Source organism: Dermochelys coriacea, chromosome 6, assembly GCF_009764565.3.
Source record: "Dermochelys coriacea isolate rDerCor1 chromosome 6, rDerCor1.pri.v4, whole genome shotgun sequence".
Classification (NCBI taxonomy): domain Eukaryota; kingdom Metazoa; phylum Chordata; order Testudines; family Dermochelyidae; genus Dermochelys; species Dermochelys coriacea.
In genome coordinates, this window is record NC_050073.1 from 100,281,532 (window position 1) to 100,302,574 (window position 21,043).

Genomic DNA, 21,043 nt, shown 5'->3' on the forward strand with positions numbered 1-21,043 from the left:
TTATACCAGCTGAGAATCTTTATTATTTGATAAACTACATAAAATTCGTAGTTTGCACTGGAAATTAATGACAGGCTTAAGCATGGTCTCCTTTTATTTGCTGGCCTGTTCACAGCTGGAAGGGGCCAAGATATCATTTCTTTGTAAGGGATGGTGAAGCCAAAGGGTTGGTTTTACATGCATCATGAAGAGCCAGGAATCTGCTCTGATGCATGTGTAAGAGAGATTTTAAGATTTTAAGAGATTTTATGAACCCACCTGAGAAGAAGTGAGCACAAAGACTCATGGGACTACAGAAGAGAGCTGGATTCTAAAAGGCCTTTCTGGGGGGGAAGTAATATGAGATGTGATTTCTTGACTCATTATGAGAATCAAAATATTCTTATTCTTCCTCCGACTGACTAAGAAATATATTCTTCCTGGGCCATAACTTGCTTGCCTTACTCACAACAATAGACAAGGTAACTTCAAAGGGACTAACTCCTCACATGAGTAATGAGAGCAGGATTTGGCCTTATCTAGGGACTTTAAAATCCTCCCCCCCCAACACTAATAAACGTATTTAGTGCTTTTCAACTGCAAAGTGATTTGCAAACACCTCCTCATTAATCTTCCTGGCACCCCATGAGGTGGGAATGGTGAGTATGGTATCACCTTCTGTAAAATGGGGATAATGAGGTGACCAGCCCCAACGCAGGTATACAAGTGTGGAAGGTATAAGAAGTCTTCTCCCCTCTGTGCCCCTTGCTAAAGGGTCGGACAAAAATCACATAGATTTCAAAGACTGATCCTTGCCTTCTGGAGAACAAGCCACTTCAAAAGGGATAGGGAGGGAAGGAACCAAGCTAAGGTCCCTCCTACCACCTCGTCAGCCAACAGAGCTGGCTGTCTGAGAAAGGGAGTGTACTCTGCACCCTCCTACAGATGGACAATGCTGCACTTTCTCTGCACGATGTGGAGCTCTAGGAGGCTTTGTGCCCCTCATTGCTCCCACTGGAGTCCTGTGGCTCCAAAACTCCTACTCAGGGCTATGGCTAAAAGCTACAATAGAGCCTCAAAAAGAAAAAGAGTACTTGTGGCACCTTAGAGACTAACAAATTTATTAGAGCATAAGCTTTCGTGAGCTACAGCTCACTTCATCGGATGCATTTAAGCTTATGCTCTAATAAATTTGTTAGTCTCTAAGGTGCCACAAGTACTTCTTTTCTTTTTGCGAATACAGACTAACACGGCTGCTACACTGAAATAGAGCCTCAGTGAACTACCCTATGCCACAAGAGGGAGTCCCTTGACCATGGAAAAAAATATCTTCCCTGTGACCTTCTGAGAGACAAGGTGGATGAGGTAATATCTATTTATTTCACTTCAGAAGTTGGTCCAATAAAAGATATTCCCTCACTGACTTTGTCTCTGTAATATCCTGACATAGCTACAACAGCACTGCATACTGTGAACCTTCAACATTATGGAAAACAGGACAAAGTGATACAATATTTGAGGAGAACTATCTTTGCCCAAGTCATATCTTACTGAATGTTCATGAGCAGATCATGCTTGGCTAACATTTAACTCTGACCTTATTCTTATCTTTCCCTGTCTGTGACATATTCTTCTGTCACTGGATTTTTATGATACACATGTACAGTGAGAGTCACAAAAACTTTTGTGTTATCATTGCCGCACGAAGTAAGGGCACCAAATTGCTTCTAAATCTAGTGTCCATTGATACTGAAGAAGTTCGATCATTGTACACCTGTATTCTAACCAGCAGCACCCCCTTCTCACCCATGTGGACTGTTCTTGCTAGAAGCTTCCATGGGAGCAACAGGTGTTCACCACCTCTGAAAACTAGGTGTCATCTCCAGTTGGCTACCGAAAAACTGAGCCAACCAAAATTAGTGGATATTTTTGAATATTTAGGCCATAATATATAAAGCAAATGAACAGCACCACTGTACTCACCACACTTGGCAAGGTATCTCAAAGCATCTAACTGTCCACCCTCGGCAGCCACAAATAAAGAGGTGATCCCATAGGTGTTCTTGCTTTCAATCTTGGCTCCCCCTTTGATCAGGATATCAATTATTTCTATGTCATTCCTGGAGACAGCCTCATGGAGAGCAGTCCATCCCCGATTGCACCGGTGGTTTGCATCAGCATTGTACTGCACCAGCATCCTTACAGCTTCGACATTTTTGCATTCACAGGCTGTTTCAACAAAAGGCAGGTCATTTAGGCCAAACTTTTCAAGAGGCCACTAACTCTGGGTGCCACATTTCTGGGTGCCCCATTACAACATGCTAGAACCTGAGGTACCTAGAATCACAGGCACAGGTGCTGGCTTCTTCTTTGCCCCGGGGTTACTCAACCCCTGCTCTGCCCCTGACCCCGCTCCCATGCCACCCCTTCCCTCAAGCCCCCATCCCCACCCTGCCTCTTCCTGCCCCCGCTCCACCCCTGCCCTGTTTCTTCCCACTGAGTTCCACCCCCCACTTTCCCGCTGTAAAAAGCTTTAATCAAGCGGGTCCCATTCCAGCTCCTCCCCCTCCCTCCCAGCGCCTCCTGCATGCTGTGGAACAGCTGATCCATGGTGGGCAGAGGCACTGGGAAGGAGGGGGAGGGGGGGAGGATTTGATCGGTGGGGCTGCCAACAGCCAGGAGGTGCTGGGGGGGAGGGGGAGATGGCTGCTGGTGGGTGCTAAGCACCCACTAATTTTTTTCCATGGGTGCTCTAGCCTAGGAGCACTCATGGAGTCGGCATCTATGATCACCAGCCACTTTTGCAAGCTCTGGCCATAATGTATTGTACATTGCATATTAATATGGGCTAGGACAGTACAATGGCAATTTCTTTGTAAGTCGAAGTATAATTCTTCATAATGCTATCACTTCTCTTGTGGGTTGATTCTTTCTTTGATGAGTGGGTACAGTTCCCACTATCATTAATGGATGTCATTCACATGCATTGAGAGTGGACTATCTGACCGGATACTACAGCAATTATCTATCCATGGCAGCTTTGCAAAATTCAGCTCACTCACATGCCCAAAGCTAAGTAATTTTTTCACAATTAATTATCCATCATCATGATAGAGGACGAGTGTAACAGGGTAAGCTGGCCCTATAAGGAAAGAGGAATTGGGGAGGGGAAAAATCCAGGCTTCCCCATTCCAAGTAGCTTCAACTGTATAAAATCCCAGGGAACAGCAGGGGCAGATGTGGGCAGAGAGGAAGAGGTCTTGGTGTAAGACTGAGTCTTGCTGAGAAGAAATGACTGTCTCTTTAAGGCACCAGGAGCCTTGTAATGAAGGGTGGGGCAATGCTCCTTTCTCTCCCAATCAAGCCTCCAACCAGTCAAAGTAAAACCCTTGGAGAAGGGCATCACATAAGGCAGAGGGAAAGATTGTTCTGCTAGTAAGCCTTCAACCCTCACTCCCAGAAGGAGCAGGAGTGACCGGGGTTCTCCTTACCAGGCCTTGGAAGAGAAATGAGAAATGCCTCCAGCCAGGAGGAGCACTGGGAAGAAATCTGTTGGTTATCAAAGTTTGAGTTTAAGATCATTTTGACTTTGAAAGATTTTGGCAGCCATGCCCAGTGGAGCTGATGCCAAGAAAGTTAAAGGGACCTACCAAGAAATAGGTAATATGCTGTCTGGCTAATACACTGCCACCTGTGGGCAAGCAGATTTTGTGCTGAGACTAGTAAATTTTTGTAACAGTTTTCTAAGGCTGGGTGTGCTTCCATATGCTATGTTTTGTCCCATCTTTTATATTTACTGAAAAGTGAAACAGTCCCTTAAATCTGGTAGCCTATTTTGGGCCAGATTTTCAAAATCCAGTGTCAAGTTGGGTGTCCATAAATCCAGACACTCAAAGAGAGTGGCCACTTTGTAAAATCTGAGCCTATACATTTAAGACTAGGTTAGTCAGAGCACTAGAAAGAGTACTATGGGCACTAGACAGAGCACTACAAAACATACCATGGGGAACCATCCGTTCCACAAGGAGATGGACCTGATGACCTAAGAGAACTTTTCCTTCTCCAAACTCTGTTTCCATGGATTTTGTGTGGTTTTGCTGAATAAAGTGTGCTCAACACAAAGCAACAATGTAGCATACCCAGGATACCTTATAGCATTTTTTCATATTAGCATACATCTGTTTTAGTAAATACTGTACATTTGTGCCTGTGCCCACACTATAAGTGAATGACTGATGTGTTCTCAATTATTTTTGTTCTGATATCTAATAGGTGCTTTGAATTTTGTATTTAAAAAGGCACATACATACTCATATAGAAACAACATGGGCTTGATCTTTGGAGGCGCTGAACACCTGCTACTTCAGTTGAAATCTAGGGGGCTCAGCACCTCTGAAAATCAGGCCATTTACCTTTATAGAGTGGAGTCTCCCTGGACTTGTTCGTAATATCAGGTTCAGCCCCGGCTTGCAGCAAAGAAAGTAGACAGTCCAGGTTTCCCCTGCTTGTTGCTATGTACAGCGCTGTCTCTTCCTGAAGCGTACGCTGATCAGTGGTTCCAGGGTATGCTAATGAGATGTCATTGTTCCATAGTTAGTAAAGCATATAGCATATGCTGTCTAACTCTGAGACTGAAAATTGTTGCTAATCATTTTGGGGCAGGGATGATCTAAGTATACTTGGTCCTGTCTCAGTGTGGGGAGAATGGACTAGGTGACTTGAGGCCCCTTCCAACTCTACATTCCTATGATGATTTCAAACATGAAACACCAAATGCTAAGAAATTACCCAAGAGATGGCTTTGCCATGCCATCCAGACCAGATTCCACTATTCTCTGCAAAACCACCAAAAACTCTCTGATAAGAAAGATTCTTAAAAAGAGCAAAAAGAAAAGGAGTACTTGTGGCACCTTAGAGACTAACAAATTTATTTGAGCATAAGCTTTCGTGAGCTACAGCTCACTTCATCGGATTGGATGCATGAAGTGAGCTGTAGCTCACGAAAGCTTATGCTCAAATAAATTTGTTAGTCTCTAAGGTGCCACAAGTACTCCTTTTCTTTTTGCGAATACAGACTAACATGGCTGCTACTCTGAAACCTCTTTAAAAGAGGAAAATAAAATCACTTGACATTACATATCACTCCATATATTAACACTGCAGTAAATATGGCATCAGAAATCAATGCTGCACTAAAAAATGCATGAATGAGTTTGCTGACACATTAAAGTGCTTTCATCTATACAGCTGGCTGGGATTTAGACAGTCATAACAATACATGCTGGCCAACACTCAGCCTTAGAGGTGATGCATTTTCTGGTTATCAGTAAGAGGCACCTTATCTCACTGATGGAGAAATTAACCAACATGTTAGCGATGGATCTGAAGCAGAACACAACAGCCAAGCCCCTCGAAGTGCAGATCAAGTACAGATGAGGATTCAAAGTTCAGGACTCAGGACGGGCCTGTATCATGGGATAAAGTGAAACACCAAATCCAAACATTCCTGAGCGTTGGGGGAAGTTTGGCTATGAAGCCAAATCTGGATGTAAACTCAGGCCCCTCTCTAGACCATCATCTCTGGTGGGGTAATCCAGGACCCAACGGGGTGGAAAATTTACCATGTTACAGCACAGAGTGTCTGCAATCCAACTTCTCTCACTGAGGGGCTCATAACCAATCAGCACAAGAGGCAAAGGTGACTGACACTGGATAGGAGCAAGATGTGGCCAATGTATTCCCTGAGAACTCAGTGCAGCCCTTGGCCATACTCTGCTGGTGAGGCTACAGTGAAGTCTGAGCCACAATGTAAAGCTGCCATGCCCCAGTGGAAAGCCTGGGGAAGGGTGATGATGCTGTCTTCAACGGGAGGGGAGGTAGAGGACGGGAGTCTGCATGAGGATCAGAAAAGTGCAACTTGTATCTGCCAGTGCTGGCGGTGCCATTTATTGGATGAAATAGAAATAAACCGGAAGGGTTAGAGCATAAGCCAGTGCACCCCAGAGCAGTGCTCCTACTGACCATGGGTATGCAGCATGCCCTTTGATTTGACATCTTGGAGCACAGTGTTTAGATCCATGCATTGTGATGCCCAAAATCTGTGCACTGCATTTTCTTTTTCAAGGCACTTTAACCCTTCAAAATCCTTCAGGGTCCCCTCCCCTCACCCCACATAAACGAAGTCAAAGTAAGTTGAGAACATCCTGTAGATTGACTATAAAATAGGTTACAGAATAATAGGTCGGACACTAAATTAGGTTAAAATGTTAGAAATTTAGGTTGACTATAGCTACTCGTGATTCAAAAAGCAATTGAGCAACTGTTCTCCAATGGGAACTTGAGACCAAAAGTAAACCAGTAGCCCCATTATTAACTATTAACAAACAGAGGCCAGGCCAGATCTTGAGCTGGAGTATATTGGTGTAGCTCCTCTGACTTCTCTGGAATTACATTGATTTACACCAGCTCATGATCTAGACCACTATTTTATACCCTAAGAAACCTGATAATATGGGGCAAGCCAACATCAACCCAGAACAGTGACAGATATCAATCAGCATTTAAGATCTTAACTGTTATTTATTGTGTACAGACTGCAAGCGGCTTATTCAAATAGGTGAAATTCATACTCATGTACAAAGCTTGAGTAAAGAATCTTTTTGCAAGGAACTAAACAAAAGTTGGTGTGATGTATTAAAACATTGTTAAAATTGTAGCTTGTCACTTTAAATGTCAGGATTTTTCCTGATCCTGCTTGCAGTCTGTAGGAAAGTGTGTGATCTGGGCCTAGCAGCACTCAGTCTGCAGCCAGCTAGCCTACAGAAAGGTGGAGTGAGCTGTGCCTCTCCGTTTCAGGGAGCAGCCTGCTTTGTCCCCCTGTGGTTTTAGGTTCTTGTGTGTTATCTAAGAAATAAAGTAGTGTTACAAGTGCAACCTTTCAGCAAGAGTATTTATCTGTCTCTGTGTGTATGCCGTGAACAGAACATGGGAGTGGTTATATTTTCTTCTTTTTGGCTGATATTTTTAGTTTCTCTTCCATTTGTAATCAGTTGTTTTTATTTTACTAACCTCTTTGCAACACTTTAAGGCAGCCTACTTGGCCATAGTAGGCAGCTTCGTGCAGTGGTAGCCATCCATCCTTGTTAGGTTCGGAAAGGTTCTTCCCTGATTTCATCATATTGAGCAGGGCACTTTCATCTCCTTCCTTGATTGCTTCCACTACAGGATCCAACTCTCTTTAAAACAATGTTGAAAATCAATGACATTTTGCAGCATTACAGTAAAGCTTTTTTTTTTTTTAAACCAAGACGGACTGTGAAAACCTAGGGCCCACCTATGCAAACTAAAATGGCAAGATTTTGGTGGCTCTGGGGTGCACTGGCTGCAATGGACACTAGCTCTACAGTACTATGTGATTGTACTCCCATATACTGCTTTCCTCTAAAAGGTAACTCGGGATGGTCAAACCTGTCCAGAAACCTCTTTCCAATGCTTTGCTCCAAACTCACACCTAACCTGCACCAAACTTTTCTGAGATTTGCACAAGTTTGCTTAATTGTGTAAAAGAAATGAGCCCAGAAGTAGAAATGCTGAAATACAATGAGGGATTGTTCTTGTGGAAAGCAGAAAATGCTGGGAATCTCACAAGAGAGCCTCTTCTGGGAAGACAGCTTGTCCAGTTTCTAAGAAGTCAGCAATGTAGTTCAGATCAATATCTGAATCTTTGTGTAAAGATCTGAAATCACCTCCATTGAGTTAAGGAGGGGAAGAGAAAAGCTGTCCACCCCAATGAAACTCCAAACACAACACAGTAAGGACTAGGTATTAAAAAGTGCTCAATTTCCACTTAGGCACCAAAATAAGTGACCAGATTTTCCAAATGTTGAGTTCCTTTGAAAATCTGTCTGTAGGAATCACAATGGGAGCTGCTGAATGCAGAACAGCTGTGAAAAACTGGTCCTTTTTAAAGTATTTATATGGTATCTGAGCTTTTGAAAATCTGCCCCTTAGCTCTTTAGAAAATCCCTAAAAGCACCTTCCTGAAAAGCCCTCACCCAGGTGAGTAATCTTCATTCCCATGAGTAGTTCTTTGAATAAAAACTACTGGTGTCAGTAAGGGGTTTGCTGGACCAGACCCTAGATGCACTAGCCTAGCAGACTCCACTGCAGCACAGAAAGTTTAACGAGTGTCTCACTTGAGCCCTTGTATGATTGGCCTGCAGCAGCTGGTCAGTATAAAAGAATAAACACTCGGCTGCTTGGTTTCTATCAGAAACATGACAACTTCTGCAGCAGGAGCAGGAAGGAAGCGGGCAGTTTTTAAAAAAAACCTGAATCTTGTGAACTGCTCAGAATAGTTACTGCATCTCTAAGGCAGGTAGCAGGCGGCTGAATTCTCACTGCAAGAACGTTTCGGGATGGGGTCTATTCTGGGTAGTCCAGAGAAGGTGGGCTGGAGCACAAATGGTGCAGGAAGCATCTTCTCTTCCCAGCACCCCCTTCAGGCCCCAGGCAGAATGATGCTACTGGCTCTCCCTGAGCATATAGGGGTTCGTAAGGGCATGGCCAGCTTAACTGGGGCTGTGATCAAGGCTCTCACACATACACATACCCAGTCACATTACTGCTAGCACCCACAAGCAGGTGGGCAGGGTAATTTAGGTTGCCCCTTTCTGCAGTGAGTGCTCAGTGCACTCTCCTCAACACATCCTCGCAGGCATTGTGCCTGAGACATGCAGACACCATGCAGGTGTTCTCCCTCCCCCCAGCACTTTCACAGGAGTATGGGCACAGTTTGGTCCCCTCCCCCTGTTTCATCTTCCCTTTCTGATCTCTCTGTCTAACCTATCCAGCAGTTTTCCCCAACAGTACTTGTACTCAGCCAAGCACGATTATGCTCTTTCACAAGGAAAAAGTCCAGCCTGCAATGGCAGTTTCCCCCTTGGGGTCAGAGCCACAGCCTGCGAGGAGGAACACCACGGCCCCTCTTCAGAGCGTGGGAGAGGACATGTACCCCTGCACATAGGAGCCCTGTGCAGTGAACAGATGAGGCTCACACTGTCCTGAACACATTGACCAAGCACACTGACAAGGATCAGGCTTCTTCACTCAGATTTGATGCCCCTTGACATGTTTATGTTCCTGTTTCCCAGGCTCGAACTCTGAACTTCATGATGCAGTTAAAAATAACACCCGCCTGATTCCGTTGTGATTGTGGCATGGAAGCCAGCGTGTATAAATAAACCACAACACACACATCCCTTTTCCTCTCTCCCCTGTCATCTCAGGGATGTCTAGGGACCCACAGAAGCCTGCACATGTGCAGTAGAGTGCGGGGAGCCATCGGACTGAATAGCCCAGGAGTGACTGAGTGTGTGTAGAGGGCTCAGGGGCGGGCAGGGGAGGGCAGGCAGGGTGGACAAGGGAGAAAATGAATAAGATTCCCTCAAGCAGTACTATGCATTCCTCCCGACACACATAACACCACAACCCCCGCCATCCAAAAGCCTCCAGCTGGCTAGTGAGGGGAGACAGACAACAAGGCTAATTTGGAGCAAGACACAGTGAGACGGAGACACTTACATAGGCTGGGGGGTGATGAACAGGCTGCCGTTGTACCTTCGTCTGACCCCCCAAGATGACCCTGGAGTTTGGCCTCCGGACTGGGCTGCCAACCTGGAGTAGCGATGGCACGAACAAAATAAAGAGAAATACTCTGAATATGAGAAGCAGGTCATTTTCAGGCCCCTTAATAAAGGCAGGAGCCAAAAGAGACACACAGAGAGAAGGAGCCTGCCGCTGGGGCTTTGAATGAAAGCAGATGGCCACGGCTTGCTCTGTGCAGAACTCAGCTGCTCTCTCAGCTCTGAATTATTTTTGGCCCACTGAGGAAGTGTCAGGGGATTTGAATGACCATATAAGACAACAATGAGGTTAACCCCCCCACACTACACAGGAGGAAGATACAGAGCTAGATGACATTCTTCACCTCAAGGAAAGGAGGATCTGAGAGCACAGTCAGATGAGGAAGCCTGGTGAGGGGTTGAAATAGGGTCATTAGCACTGTGCATTCAGCAACAGGCCTCATGCCAGACCTTACCCTACCAAGGTCCTAGGCCAGCTAAAGACCTGGGGCCACAAACCTTCCTGCAGGCTCCCATACCTGCTGAGTAATAGGGTGGGCAGGCTGTGCTCTTGCAGAGCACAGGAGCTCTATACTGCTGAGCTCAGGCAGAGGTGGGAGCATCAGTCAGCGTGCAAGGCAGCAGATGGTGTCCTGTGCTAAAATCAGCAGGTGGCAAGGGACTCTTCGGAGTGCAGGGCCAAAGCTGACAGATCTGCCCTTAAGCTGCCCCATATCAGATCCCCCCTTCAGGCGCTAAGCAACATGACCAGGCCTCACAACAGGTCTTGTATCAGGCGCCGTACAGAAGTACCTCCACCAGATCTTGTAATACTACAACAATCACAGTGGGTACAATCCTGGCCCCATTGAAATGAATGGAAATTTTGCCAGGATTTCACTTTGTATATATAAAACACCCATGACACCCATCACATTGTTTGGGGGCCTTTAATAAACGTGGCATCATAAGATTACAATTATAGCTGTCAAAAATACACAAAATATATACAAATTGTTGTTCTTTTGCAGAGTTTGAAACACACCTTTGTTTTTTGATGATTTGGATTTTTTTAATGACCTTTTCCATCTTTTTTAAGAATTTTTCATTTTTAAAAATGAAAATCACAAATGTTTGCAGGTTCCTGTAACCCAGTGGGCTGCTTAGGCGTTGGGCACCGAGCGCGACATTGTGTGGTAAGAGGGGTCTGCCTAGATGTGGACTTACTTGGGTGCACTTGGGTGTATATGAGCTCAGAATTTGTGCCGAAGTAAACAAAAGCAATATGTTTGTGACATCTCAGTTGTGTTTATAGCCATGTGTTTTATATATGTAGTTTGGTTCTTTTGTGGGGGGGGGGGGGGGAATCAGAACCATTCCACATTTTTTCATAAAAATTCTGCAAGCCTCACCTGACTAGTACTAACTCAGGAAAGCACTCTGTTCCCTGCGGAGCAATGGGGCTGTCACCTGAGTGAGGTTTCTTTAGGTAAGAAAAGGTTGCATGACTGGTCTAGTGTTTTGCAAAGATACACAACTTTTAGCAGACATTCGGGCCAGAGTTCTAATCTAATTGACAATGGTATCAGGCCAGAGTAATGCCGCTGACTCCAGTAGACCTACCCAGCGGCAATGAGATCAGAAGCTGACCACTGTAAATTAATTACAAGCTGGTCTGTTAAACGAGTTTCTGTGATGGTTTGCAAACCTGTTTAGAAAGCCATTTTCCACTGTGGGCTTTTTGATGGCTCCAGCTCACTCATACACTCACCTGTGCCAAGGATTAATCTGGTTTGGTGGGTTATGAGAGCAAGGACTAGTCAACGTAGGTGGCTCTCCAGGGGCTGTCATGACCGATTTCTGATGACTCTGGGCAGCTGACTGACCTGAGGGATCCTCTGTCAAGCTCTGTTCTATGGCCAGTTGAATAAGCTCATCTTCACTCATGCTACTGTACAGACTGTACTCTTCATGACCTATTGTTTTTCTCTGGGTGTTTGTTGTGGCCGTGATCTTTGTAGCCATCCTCTGCTTGCCTAGTACCAGGGGATAAGAAGAAACTGTAAAACTCAAAATCTTGAAAATGTGCAAGTGACGTTCAACCATCTTGTGTCCAGGGTCAGATCTGCACCTTGACTTATACTGACCAGGGGTCCTTAGCATATTTTCAGTCGAAGAGAAAACACATTTTAGTGAATCCACTAGAAGCGACATTTAAATTTAATGGGCTTGATTTCTTTTTTTCTCTTTTAGCCCTCTTATAATAATTGCACCTCGCAGACCCAGCTAATTTATCTCTTGCTAAATGGGAGAAGTTACAAGTGCATAAAGCAGACTTTCTTCTGCTTCCTTCAGGTGAGGGCACTTCTGGGTAATAAGATGTAGTGGAAATCCCCCAAGGGATTAAGAGAACACTGTCAGTTTAAAAATGAATCAAAGAAAACATTCACATGTCCCCCTCTGTGTTACTCCTACTTGTCTTTGATTATTGAAGATGAAAGTTGCTGGGCCAGATCGCCAGATGGTGTAAAGCAAGATAACTGTTGATTTCAATGGAGTTAATCCCATTTACACTAGCTGAGGAGCTGGCCTGCCATGCCCTTTTCACCCTTTACGCTATTAGGTTAATTTCTGTAGTGCACTTAGCTTGAACAACAAAAAAGATACTGGTCAGTTTCACTTCAGCATCTGCTCCCTCTCCTGAGAGCAGCACTTCTGGAGGCCCATGTTCCCATTGGTCACCCACCCCTGGCCTGTGCTAAATCCCTGGCTTTTCAGGGCTGTGCAGACACAAGGGCTGGTTCTCTGCTGCCCCCACAACTTGTGCACTCATGTACACGTGTGCAAAGAGGGTGTAAAATGCTACCCAGTTGGAATGGCAGTGATTGATGCCTGCTTTGCATTCACTTTCTGCAGGTACGATATATGAGACTACACAAGGCGCTAACTGGCAGAGAATTGGGCTCAAATACCCCAAGTTCATTTCACATATCCACTTGGATGGGAGCATACTGTACAGTGTGTCTTCCACCCTGTCTCCTTCCTTCCTCAAATGTACACTAAGCCCCAACATTAAAACCAGCCCTGTGTCTTCCATAGGATTTGGGGGAGGGGGAAGAAAGGAGCATGCAGCAGGGACAGCATTCCTCCTTCTGGCACTAGCAGAGAAGTAAATATGACTCCTAGATAATCACCTGTTTGGGAGAAATAAGGAGAGGTTGCATTTAAAGAAAGAAAAAAATCTGATGGGCTTGCAGCAGCTGACCTGTTGGTTAATCCTTAAAGGCAGGTTGCTACCCTCACAAGATGCTTAAAAGCAGTTTACAGGGAGTGGGAGAGACCCAGAAAGGCGACTCCTTAGAGGAAGTAATGCACAAGGCTGAAAAAGCAAACAGCTGGTTAATGCTGCTATTCCAGTGGAAATGACTTCGCTAGCAATGGGGTTTCTAATAACCAAACAAGAGCCAGGTGCAACTGTGCCAAAAGAGAACTTCTGATATAGGGTGACCAGATAGCAAGTGTGAAAAAACGGGACAGTGGTGGGGAGTAATAGGTGCCTATGTAAGAAAAAGCCCTAAATATCAGGACTGTCCCTATAAAATAGGGACATCTGGTCACCCTATTCTGATAGCTGAAAGCCGGTGAGTCCCTGTTCCTTGGACTGAGTCTCATTGGTGCAGATCCCCATCAGCTCTGCAGGATCCACGAGGGCCTCTCATTAGGGCTGTTATGTTGCATCCCTGTTTGGGTGCTCTCCTGGCTGTTCGATTGCAACCAACTTTTTCCAAGTATTTTGTAGGCTGCCATAAGCAAAATAATGGGCTCGCTCAAAATTGCGGCGAGTAGTCACATTTGTAAAGCTAAGGAGGACTTGTGGCACCTTAGAGACTAACAAATTTATTTGAGCATAAGCTTTCGTGAGCTACAGCTCACTTCATCGGATGCATTCCCCATCCCACAAGTCCTCCTTTTCTTTTTGCAAATTCAGACTAACACGACTGCTACTTTGTAAAACTGTGTGCAAGGTCTAACAGAAGAGAAAAGCCTGGGTTCTTGGGAGAGATGTTAGGCACTGACAGGCCTGTAGCATTTGTACTGCTCTAAGCACACTGGGAAATGCCCACCCCTCTTGCCCCAGAGTCTCTCTTTCACGCACATACTGTAGGGAACCATATAACCTTTTGTTGCTCTAGACCACCATTCATTCCCAATCACTCTAGGTGTCTGTGCCAGTTTACTAGGCTAAGAACTCTGCTCTGCCAGCCCCCTGTGTAACTGTACACTCTCCATTTCGATCTCTGGATCGCTAGACTGCAGCTAGTGGAGAACATAACCCTCTGGTAGGGGTTATGGCAAGTACAGTTGCATAGAATGTGAGCAGCAGTGGTGCCTCAGAGCCAGGCACACAGGCACATCACTATGGTCCCAGGAGCTTAAAGTATTTCATGTTCCAGCTACAATATATTACCACGGCTCTAAGCAACCTGTATAGACTTTGTCTGTAGGGAAGAGGAGACAGCCCTGATGCTCGATTTTACAGTGGTGGAAGGATATGTCAAAATCAGTGAAGACCGTCTTCATTCATAATTCCATTGAGACGTGGGATGTTTTCTCTGATTACCATTAAATTTAAGAGCCTGAGTAAAACCTACAAAAGCAAGGAAATGTGGATTTAAGGACTCACCTTTATTCTCATTTATCCTGCTGTGCAAAGTTCCACAGGGTATATAACACGTGACTACTGCCTGCTCTGATCTCAGACTCCAAGCACCACAGAAGCAAAAGAGGGAAAGTTAAGGGCAGAGAGTTACCCTTGATTTTGTATGTATTAGATCATGCTGGGAGTGGTAATCTGCCTATTAAGGAGTACAATATGCAAGCTGTAGCCCACAACAGTTGCCTAAGTAAAATGTTGGAGGCTTGAAGTTCTTCAACCCTGTTTTATGCCAGATCTCACAAGACTGATATTTGATTATTGTCTTCAGTGATAGCTGGCACACAGGCAGAGACAGCCTCAGGCCAGTGCTATGACCCCTGTGCATCCAAGGGATCTGTGCCAAGCCACCAAATAGCTGACAGCTGCAGGAACAGAGCCACAGTGGCCCTTCCTCCCTTCTCAGCCACTGTGTTACCTATCCATGCTTTGACATTAGTGCCACAGACAAGTCAAGTACCATGACACAGACCTTCCCCCAATGGCTCTCTTTGCCCCGGGCTAGTTGAATTCCTGACATGTTGCTCTGCTGTTTTACACTCCATCATCCACTGTACTTGATTGGTGGCTGGTGGCTGTGTGCTGTGGATGTATGGAGACCACATGGTCTGACTGCACATGGCAAAGTAGCTGGATGGCATTTTGTATAACAGAAAGCCTCATACAACCTAGACATAAAGGTAATTTCTTAGTGTCCTTCTCCCCCTTTTTCTTTTGTTTCATCACCTGCAGAGTGTGTAATGGGGGGTATATGGGATCATGAATTTTGGGACGACTCTTATTTTCTCTCTTGCATCTTCTGTATGGATTAAGCAATCCCACCCACTTGCAAAAAAATCCATATTGGTGCTCTCCACTTATCTAAATATTATGACAAGAGTCCCAGCGAGTGCAGAAACAACAGCGTTGGCAGCGGCTCCAACCACTGACTCATCCTGCAGAGAGAAATGGTATGGGGCCCAAAATAGAGAGAGTTTTTTTACTAGTAAATCATGTTTCTCTCATCGAACTTGCAGGACCAAGGATGAGGGAGCCAAAGCCAAATTCCTGACTTCTAGGGATTTTCAGACAGGCTCGAAGTAACAGAAAGCTGTAGATATTCTTATTCCTTATTGATGAGAGTCCAGATTTGATTCTCACTCATTCTCTGCTAATAGGTCTCTCTTTTCATGCACATCCAGGGCTCTGACAGCAAGGTCACATTTTTTCTGGACAACTGCACTCTAAAGCAGAGGTGTCATCATAACTAAACAAGTAGGCACTTTCGATCCTGCGTCACAAGTTATATTGTCCTTGCTAAACAAATAAATAACAATGAACAATCCCAAGTCACCATAGCCCAGAGCTAAGTAACGTGACTAGATGCTGGGGCCCTTCAGAGCGGGAGGTGGAAGGAATCCTTTTTTTCCATTCAACTTCAGCATAAGGGTTGGAATAGGCTCCATATCATGCCTCTTTTGTGAGAATCATCATAGCATTGGGTGTTCCAACCCCAGCCTGCCCCAAATGCTGCCTGTCACCATCCTGCCCCAGAGAGTTAGTTCTGGCACAAAGAGTGTGCATGATCTGCTGTGTAGACATGCTGCTCTCCTCATGTAGTGGAATCATGCCAATTCAGCTGTGTCAGGGGCCCTCTGCACCCACAGAATATGGGTAACATATGGGTAGGGTTTGGGCCCAGAAGGCTCTGCATAACTCCACTCCACATAACTCCATTCCTTCTCTCTTTTGCTTTCTTATCTTCTTCCTCCCCCTCTGGCTCCCATTGCTCAGACAGACCCACCCCTTCCATCTGCTGCCCCCTCTGCATCCTTCTCAAGCTCCTGTCTGTGGCCAAGGGTTTCAGGCATGGGTGCCTCAAGTTAGGCTACTTTTGTCCTTATGTAGGCACCTCAGTGAGTGTCTGGAATTGCAAAAGGCATTCCCAGTTTTGAAAATCTTGGCCCACGTGCCTGTCCCCATGGCGTGCCTTATGCTTAGAACAGTATCCCTGTTTTGTTCACCAGCAAATGACCACCTTCATCCAAATCCTGCCTGGACACACACTTCTCCCAAGAATGAGTTAAGCAAGAATCCACCAAAGATAGAAAACAAAACTGCTCCATTTTAAGACTGGGCAACAGGTGTATTGTGTATCTGAACTAAGTCTGTTGAGGCAAGAAGCAGGCCTTCCTGTCTCTTTCTACAGACAGGAGCCAACCTGCAGTCTACTGCCACACAAGAGCTGGTAAGTTACTGTTCCCTCTCACAATGCTTTTCTGATATGTAGCTGAGCTGCCTTAATTTAGTGGTGAGCTTCCAAAATGACCTTATGAATGCCCCCTGGATTAATATGCTATAAATTGAGTATTCCACATCCACTGCAAGGGAAATTAGTGCCATCAAAACTCTTTGTGGCTAGGAATGGTTGAACCAGTTTAGTTAAAGTAAGAATCAACTCAAGCCATCTCTTCATATTGAAAATGAATCTTGCTTATAGGTTTAAAACTACTGGTTTAACTGTTAAAATGACTACATTTTATTTGGATCTGAACTTCTGAATGTCCCTTGAATTCCCAAGCAATACTGGGAATCTCACAAGAGCCTGTGCTCACACAATTATGATGAGCCTATTGTGCCTGATAGGAACAGAACCTGAACATTGAGGCATTTTGCCCATCACTATTCATTACCAAAACCCTTTGCCTCTATTCTGAATTGCTGCGTTACTGATCTCTTCTTTCATTGTACCATTTTGCTGACTGTGCTATAATTTAATATCTCAGTCTAACAAGATCCTCCTGGGTTTGAATTCACAGCCATCTCCACGTAGGGTCTGCTCCTGCACTTTCAGCATAGGCAAAGTTCCCCCTTGCTAAGTATTCTTCTTCTTTTTACTGGATTGACTTCAATGAAAGTTTGTCTAAGTAAGGTATAGAAGATCAGACTCATAATGTACATGGATATGTTAAGCGTATACAGAGACAAAAGTACATGGTAAGGAATGAAATGCTAACATTGTAGGCCAGGTCATGACTTCCTTCTTCGCATAAGTGAGCTGTTACATATGAGTAGTCCCACTGAAATCAAGATTGCTACTCATGTGAGTAACTGCTCACCAATGTGAGTAAAGACTCACCATCTGCCTCTGTGGCAAAAACCATGGACATCTGTAGATATTATTATTATAGGACTGTATGCTCTTTGGAGCAGAGACCTTCTTTTTGGTGTGTGTGTGTGTGTGTGTGTGTGTGTGTGTGTGTGTGTGTGTGTGTGTGTGTGTGAGAGAGAGAGAGAGAGAGAGAGAGAGAGACTGGCAAAACGGAGCCCTGATCCCTGAGTGCGTCCTCTAGCCACTACCCAATGCAAATAAATAATATTAGTATAGGGAATAAAAAGTTGGTCATTAACTATTTGAACCACCGTTCAGTACAATTAGTGACTAAATAGGACAATTTATATGAAACAACAAGTCGCCTCTCAACGCACCTCCCATAAAACATAATGTATCAAGACTGCCAGTCCCTGTTCAAAAGACTCAGGAAAGCAGCATTGCAGCTTACTGTTAGAAAAGGTGGTAGTAGGTCAAGGATAATGAAGAGGTCATTAAAGGAGCAGTGGAAGGGATCTTGCCTTAGCACTGATTTCACCCTGCTCAACTTGTAGGTAGATACAGAATTTCAGTTTCTATGGTTTATGCTTCATTAAACAGCATTGATCATGCTGACAACAACAATAAGATTAAGAGACTCCAAATGAAAGAGTTAAGGAGGATTTCTTGGTTTACTGTTTCTTTTCCTCTTAGATTTTAAGGCCCCAATTCAGCAAACACTTCCACACATACTTAACTTTACATATGAAGTTAACAGGATTGCTCATATGTGCAAAGTTATGTATGTCCTTGCAGGGTTGAGGCCATTACTTGTACCTTTAGGTCTTCATGTTTGGGCCAGATCCTCAGATGGGGTTGAAGTCTATGGAGCTATGCTGATTTACACCAGTTGAGAATCTGGCTTTTTTTTTTCTTCTTTTTTCTTTTTTAGTAAATTGCCAGTCAAACCTCTGCAATTTTCCAAGTAAATTATGGCAGTTTACTACTAAGGATATCATGGGGTTTTTAAACAATGAAAAGATTTTTCATTTGAAACCATGCAGAATTACCGTGTTTAGAGGGAAAACAAATAATGTAGGTCAGCAGCAGCAGCCAAGTATACTTTTGCAATAACAGTTGATGCAAGCCCGTCAAGTTATAGCACGATGCAGAATAAAGCAACTATAGGCTTCCAGATGGAACTTTCCAGGTAAACAAATCCATTTCAGCCCCAGCTGTCAGAACATGTCTAACTGTTTATGAAGTAAGCTTGGCATATCTCACAATGACATCAAACCATGATTCTGCACAAACTCTTTGATGCAAAGGGTTTATTTCTTACCAGATTGGATCCCAGTACAGAGTTAAGTGCAATAACAACTTCAGAGATATAAATGAAGAGAACCATTTGCTAATATCATTTTGCTAGTTTACTCTATACCTGGTACACTGCATTCACTTTTCAGTACCTTAAATATGTCATAACAACATCAGCAACTATTTTTCTATGTGCCTTAGAAACAAGACATGCAAACATTCCAAGTGCACATTCTCCGTGTAAAGGAAAAGTAAATAAACTATGCAGCTATGATTCTTTCCAACCATTTCCAAATTAAATTTAACTGATGAGGATTTTAAAAAAAAGTCTTGGTTAGTTTACAAAATATTACAGGAGTAAGTATTTTCACAAACTATAACACGTTAATAGATTCTGCATAAGATAAGGAAATTTAAAGCATGCACAGTTGCGTTACCTGATGGTTTCTGAAACAAAACAATAATGCTGCAAAGAGTTCTCTCCCTGAGTAAGTCTCAGTACAGAAAATCTCCTTTAGTATTCATCTCTTGCCTTTCCCTGGGTGCGCTGATCTACTGCAGGGCAGCTTTGAAATGCTCTCACTTTGAAGCCTGTAGTTTATTTCTGGATCACCCCATGATCAACGATTACCAGCCAAAATATAAGTTGTTCTGAATCTCAGATTTCCGGCTTGAAGATGCACTGGAGAAACTTTTACCCATCCTAAAGTTCTTCTTTGTTGCTTTAATTTGTAGAACTTCATTTCATCAAGCATCCTGTAGCTAAATGACACAAGGTTGACCTTTTTATTACATCATTTTTTATTGTCCTTGACAAGTAGACCATATATGGATATGTTTCTGAAACTTAAAGAGAAAAAAGAAATTGCAATATATTTTTGATATAAAGTATGTGGTCCTGGAGGGTTTCATTCATTTTTGGGGAAAGGTGCAGGCAGATTTTCTACTGTACCTGCTTTTGTTGCAGCTGCTGCTGCATAAACAGAATAGGGCAAACATGACAGTGGCTGCTGGCTGAGGTTTTACAGTGGTTAATGTATTTTAAGGCTACTCGAATTTATGGAGCCCGAGTCTTTAGAACTTCCAAAATACCACAAAAGCACTTGTGAAACAATCCCACACAGGATTCCATAAACATTTACGATAGAGAAAGAACTGCTCTAAATAGCATGTGAACATGAAGGAAAGCCCCATTCCCTAGACAGCTTAAGGTTTGTGCTATGGTGGCCATATATCTTATGGTGGCCTTTAGAGCAAGTTGCTCAAGGAGTAGATAATATGGATCCAGGTGGAGTCTAAAAGAAGACCAGGTGGACTGAAAACAACTAGGCATGGGTGACCTGCCCCTTTAGGGCCTGGGAAACCTAAGGCCAGTAAGTCTCATTCAGTTAGCCCCACCCTGCCGCACCTGGGCAGGATGTGGGCCTTAAAAGGAAGAATGCTGACCAGGGAGGAGTGGAGAATGAATGCTCTAACCTGAGTGTGGGCTGAGGAAGAGATCCAGAGGTGAATAGGGAGTCTTGTCACTGGAAGACCTGAGGGAAAACAGGTGTGGCTGTTAGGTTTCTTCTGCCAAGGGCCTGGGGAAGCCTAAGTGAGCTTAGGGCCATAGACCAATGAGAGGGTGTAGGATTTGCCTGGGTCTCTTGTGGACCCCTTGAGCTATGGGGGGAGTGAAAAAGACTGTTCAGACTCCAGTCAGAGGGCTGTACAGGACCCCTGCAGTCAAGAGAAAGAAGGAATGTTGTGTGTCCTGATACAGAGGAGGAAAAAATATTTACAGGCCTGAGTGTAAGGTCTGGGAACATTGGTACCCCTGAAGAGGTGGGGCTACATGTGACTTATCAGAGGCCTAAGTCACTGAAGTAGCCTGGAAGACATTGATAGTTGAGTGGAGTTGTAGAAGACCAAGGGGAAACTGAGGTAAAGGTGCCACAATGCCCCACTATGTTACAAAGGGCTGCACTAGGACAGCAGGTTGTGTAACAGCATGTATGAATTAATTAATATTGGTGGGTTGGCTGGAAGAAGAAAAATACCACTTGCCTGAGGCCATGGAGGTAACTAGTCATTTGTCCAGAAGAAGCCCAGGTGCAATGACTGTGGAGAAAAGACATGATATGAAATCAGCTGATACCGATACTCCTTCTCCCAGCATTTACCATATTGGTTCCATGAGCGAAATGGAGGGCAAGCTCATGGTGGGTGGCCCTTTCCTTCATTTGTCAACACCTTGTTGAGCTTCAGCCTGGTGGCAGAACACAAATACCCATCGCACTAATGCTCAACAAGTTGGCCTTAGATGGAGCCACTCTAGTAATATTCCTTCATCTATCCAGT

At 44.3% G+C, this 21,043-nt stretch overlaps 1 protein-coding gene across 3 annotated transcripts in view; it reads right to left on the minus strand.

Annotated features, from left to right (window-relative positions):
* Window positions 1-21,043, minus strand: part of ASB2 (ankyrin repeat and SOCS box containing 2) — a 90,354-nt gene that overhangs the window by 14,475 nt on the left and 54,836 nt on the right. Inside the window, exons 1-7 of one of the 3 annotated variants that reach the window (XM_038406681.2) lie at window positions 20,180-20,244; window positions 19,141-19,465; window positions 11,374-11,638; window positions 9,562-9,654; window positions 7,048-7,214; window positions 4,392-4,547; window positions 1,963-2,208 (exon numbers count right to left, since the gene is read on the minus strand). In XM_038406681.2, the coding sequence (XP_038262609.1) occupies window positions 1,963-2,208; window positions 4,392-4,547; window positions 7,048-7,214; window positions 9,562-9,654; window positions 11,374-11,627 (916 nt within the window). In that variant the 5' untranslated portion in view covers window positions 11,628-11,638; window positions 19,141-19,465; window positions 20,180-20,244. Of the gene's footprint in view, window positions 1-1,962; window positions 2,209-4,391; window positions 4,548-7,047; window positions 7,215-9,561; window positions 9,655-11,373; window positions 11,663-19,140; window positions 19,466-20,179; window positions 20,245-21,043 lie in introns of those variants that run through there. The other 2 variants (XM_043517888.1, XM_038406679.2) reach the window with 2 other exon arrangements.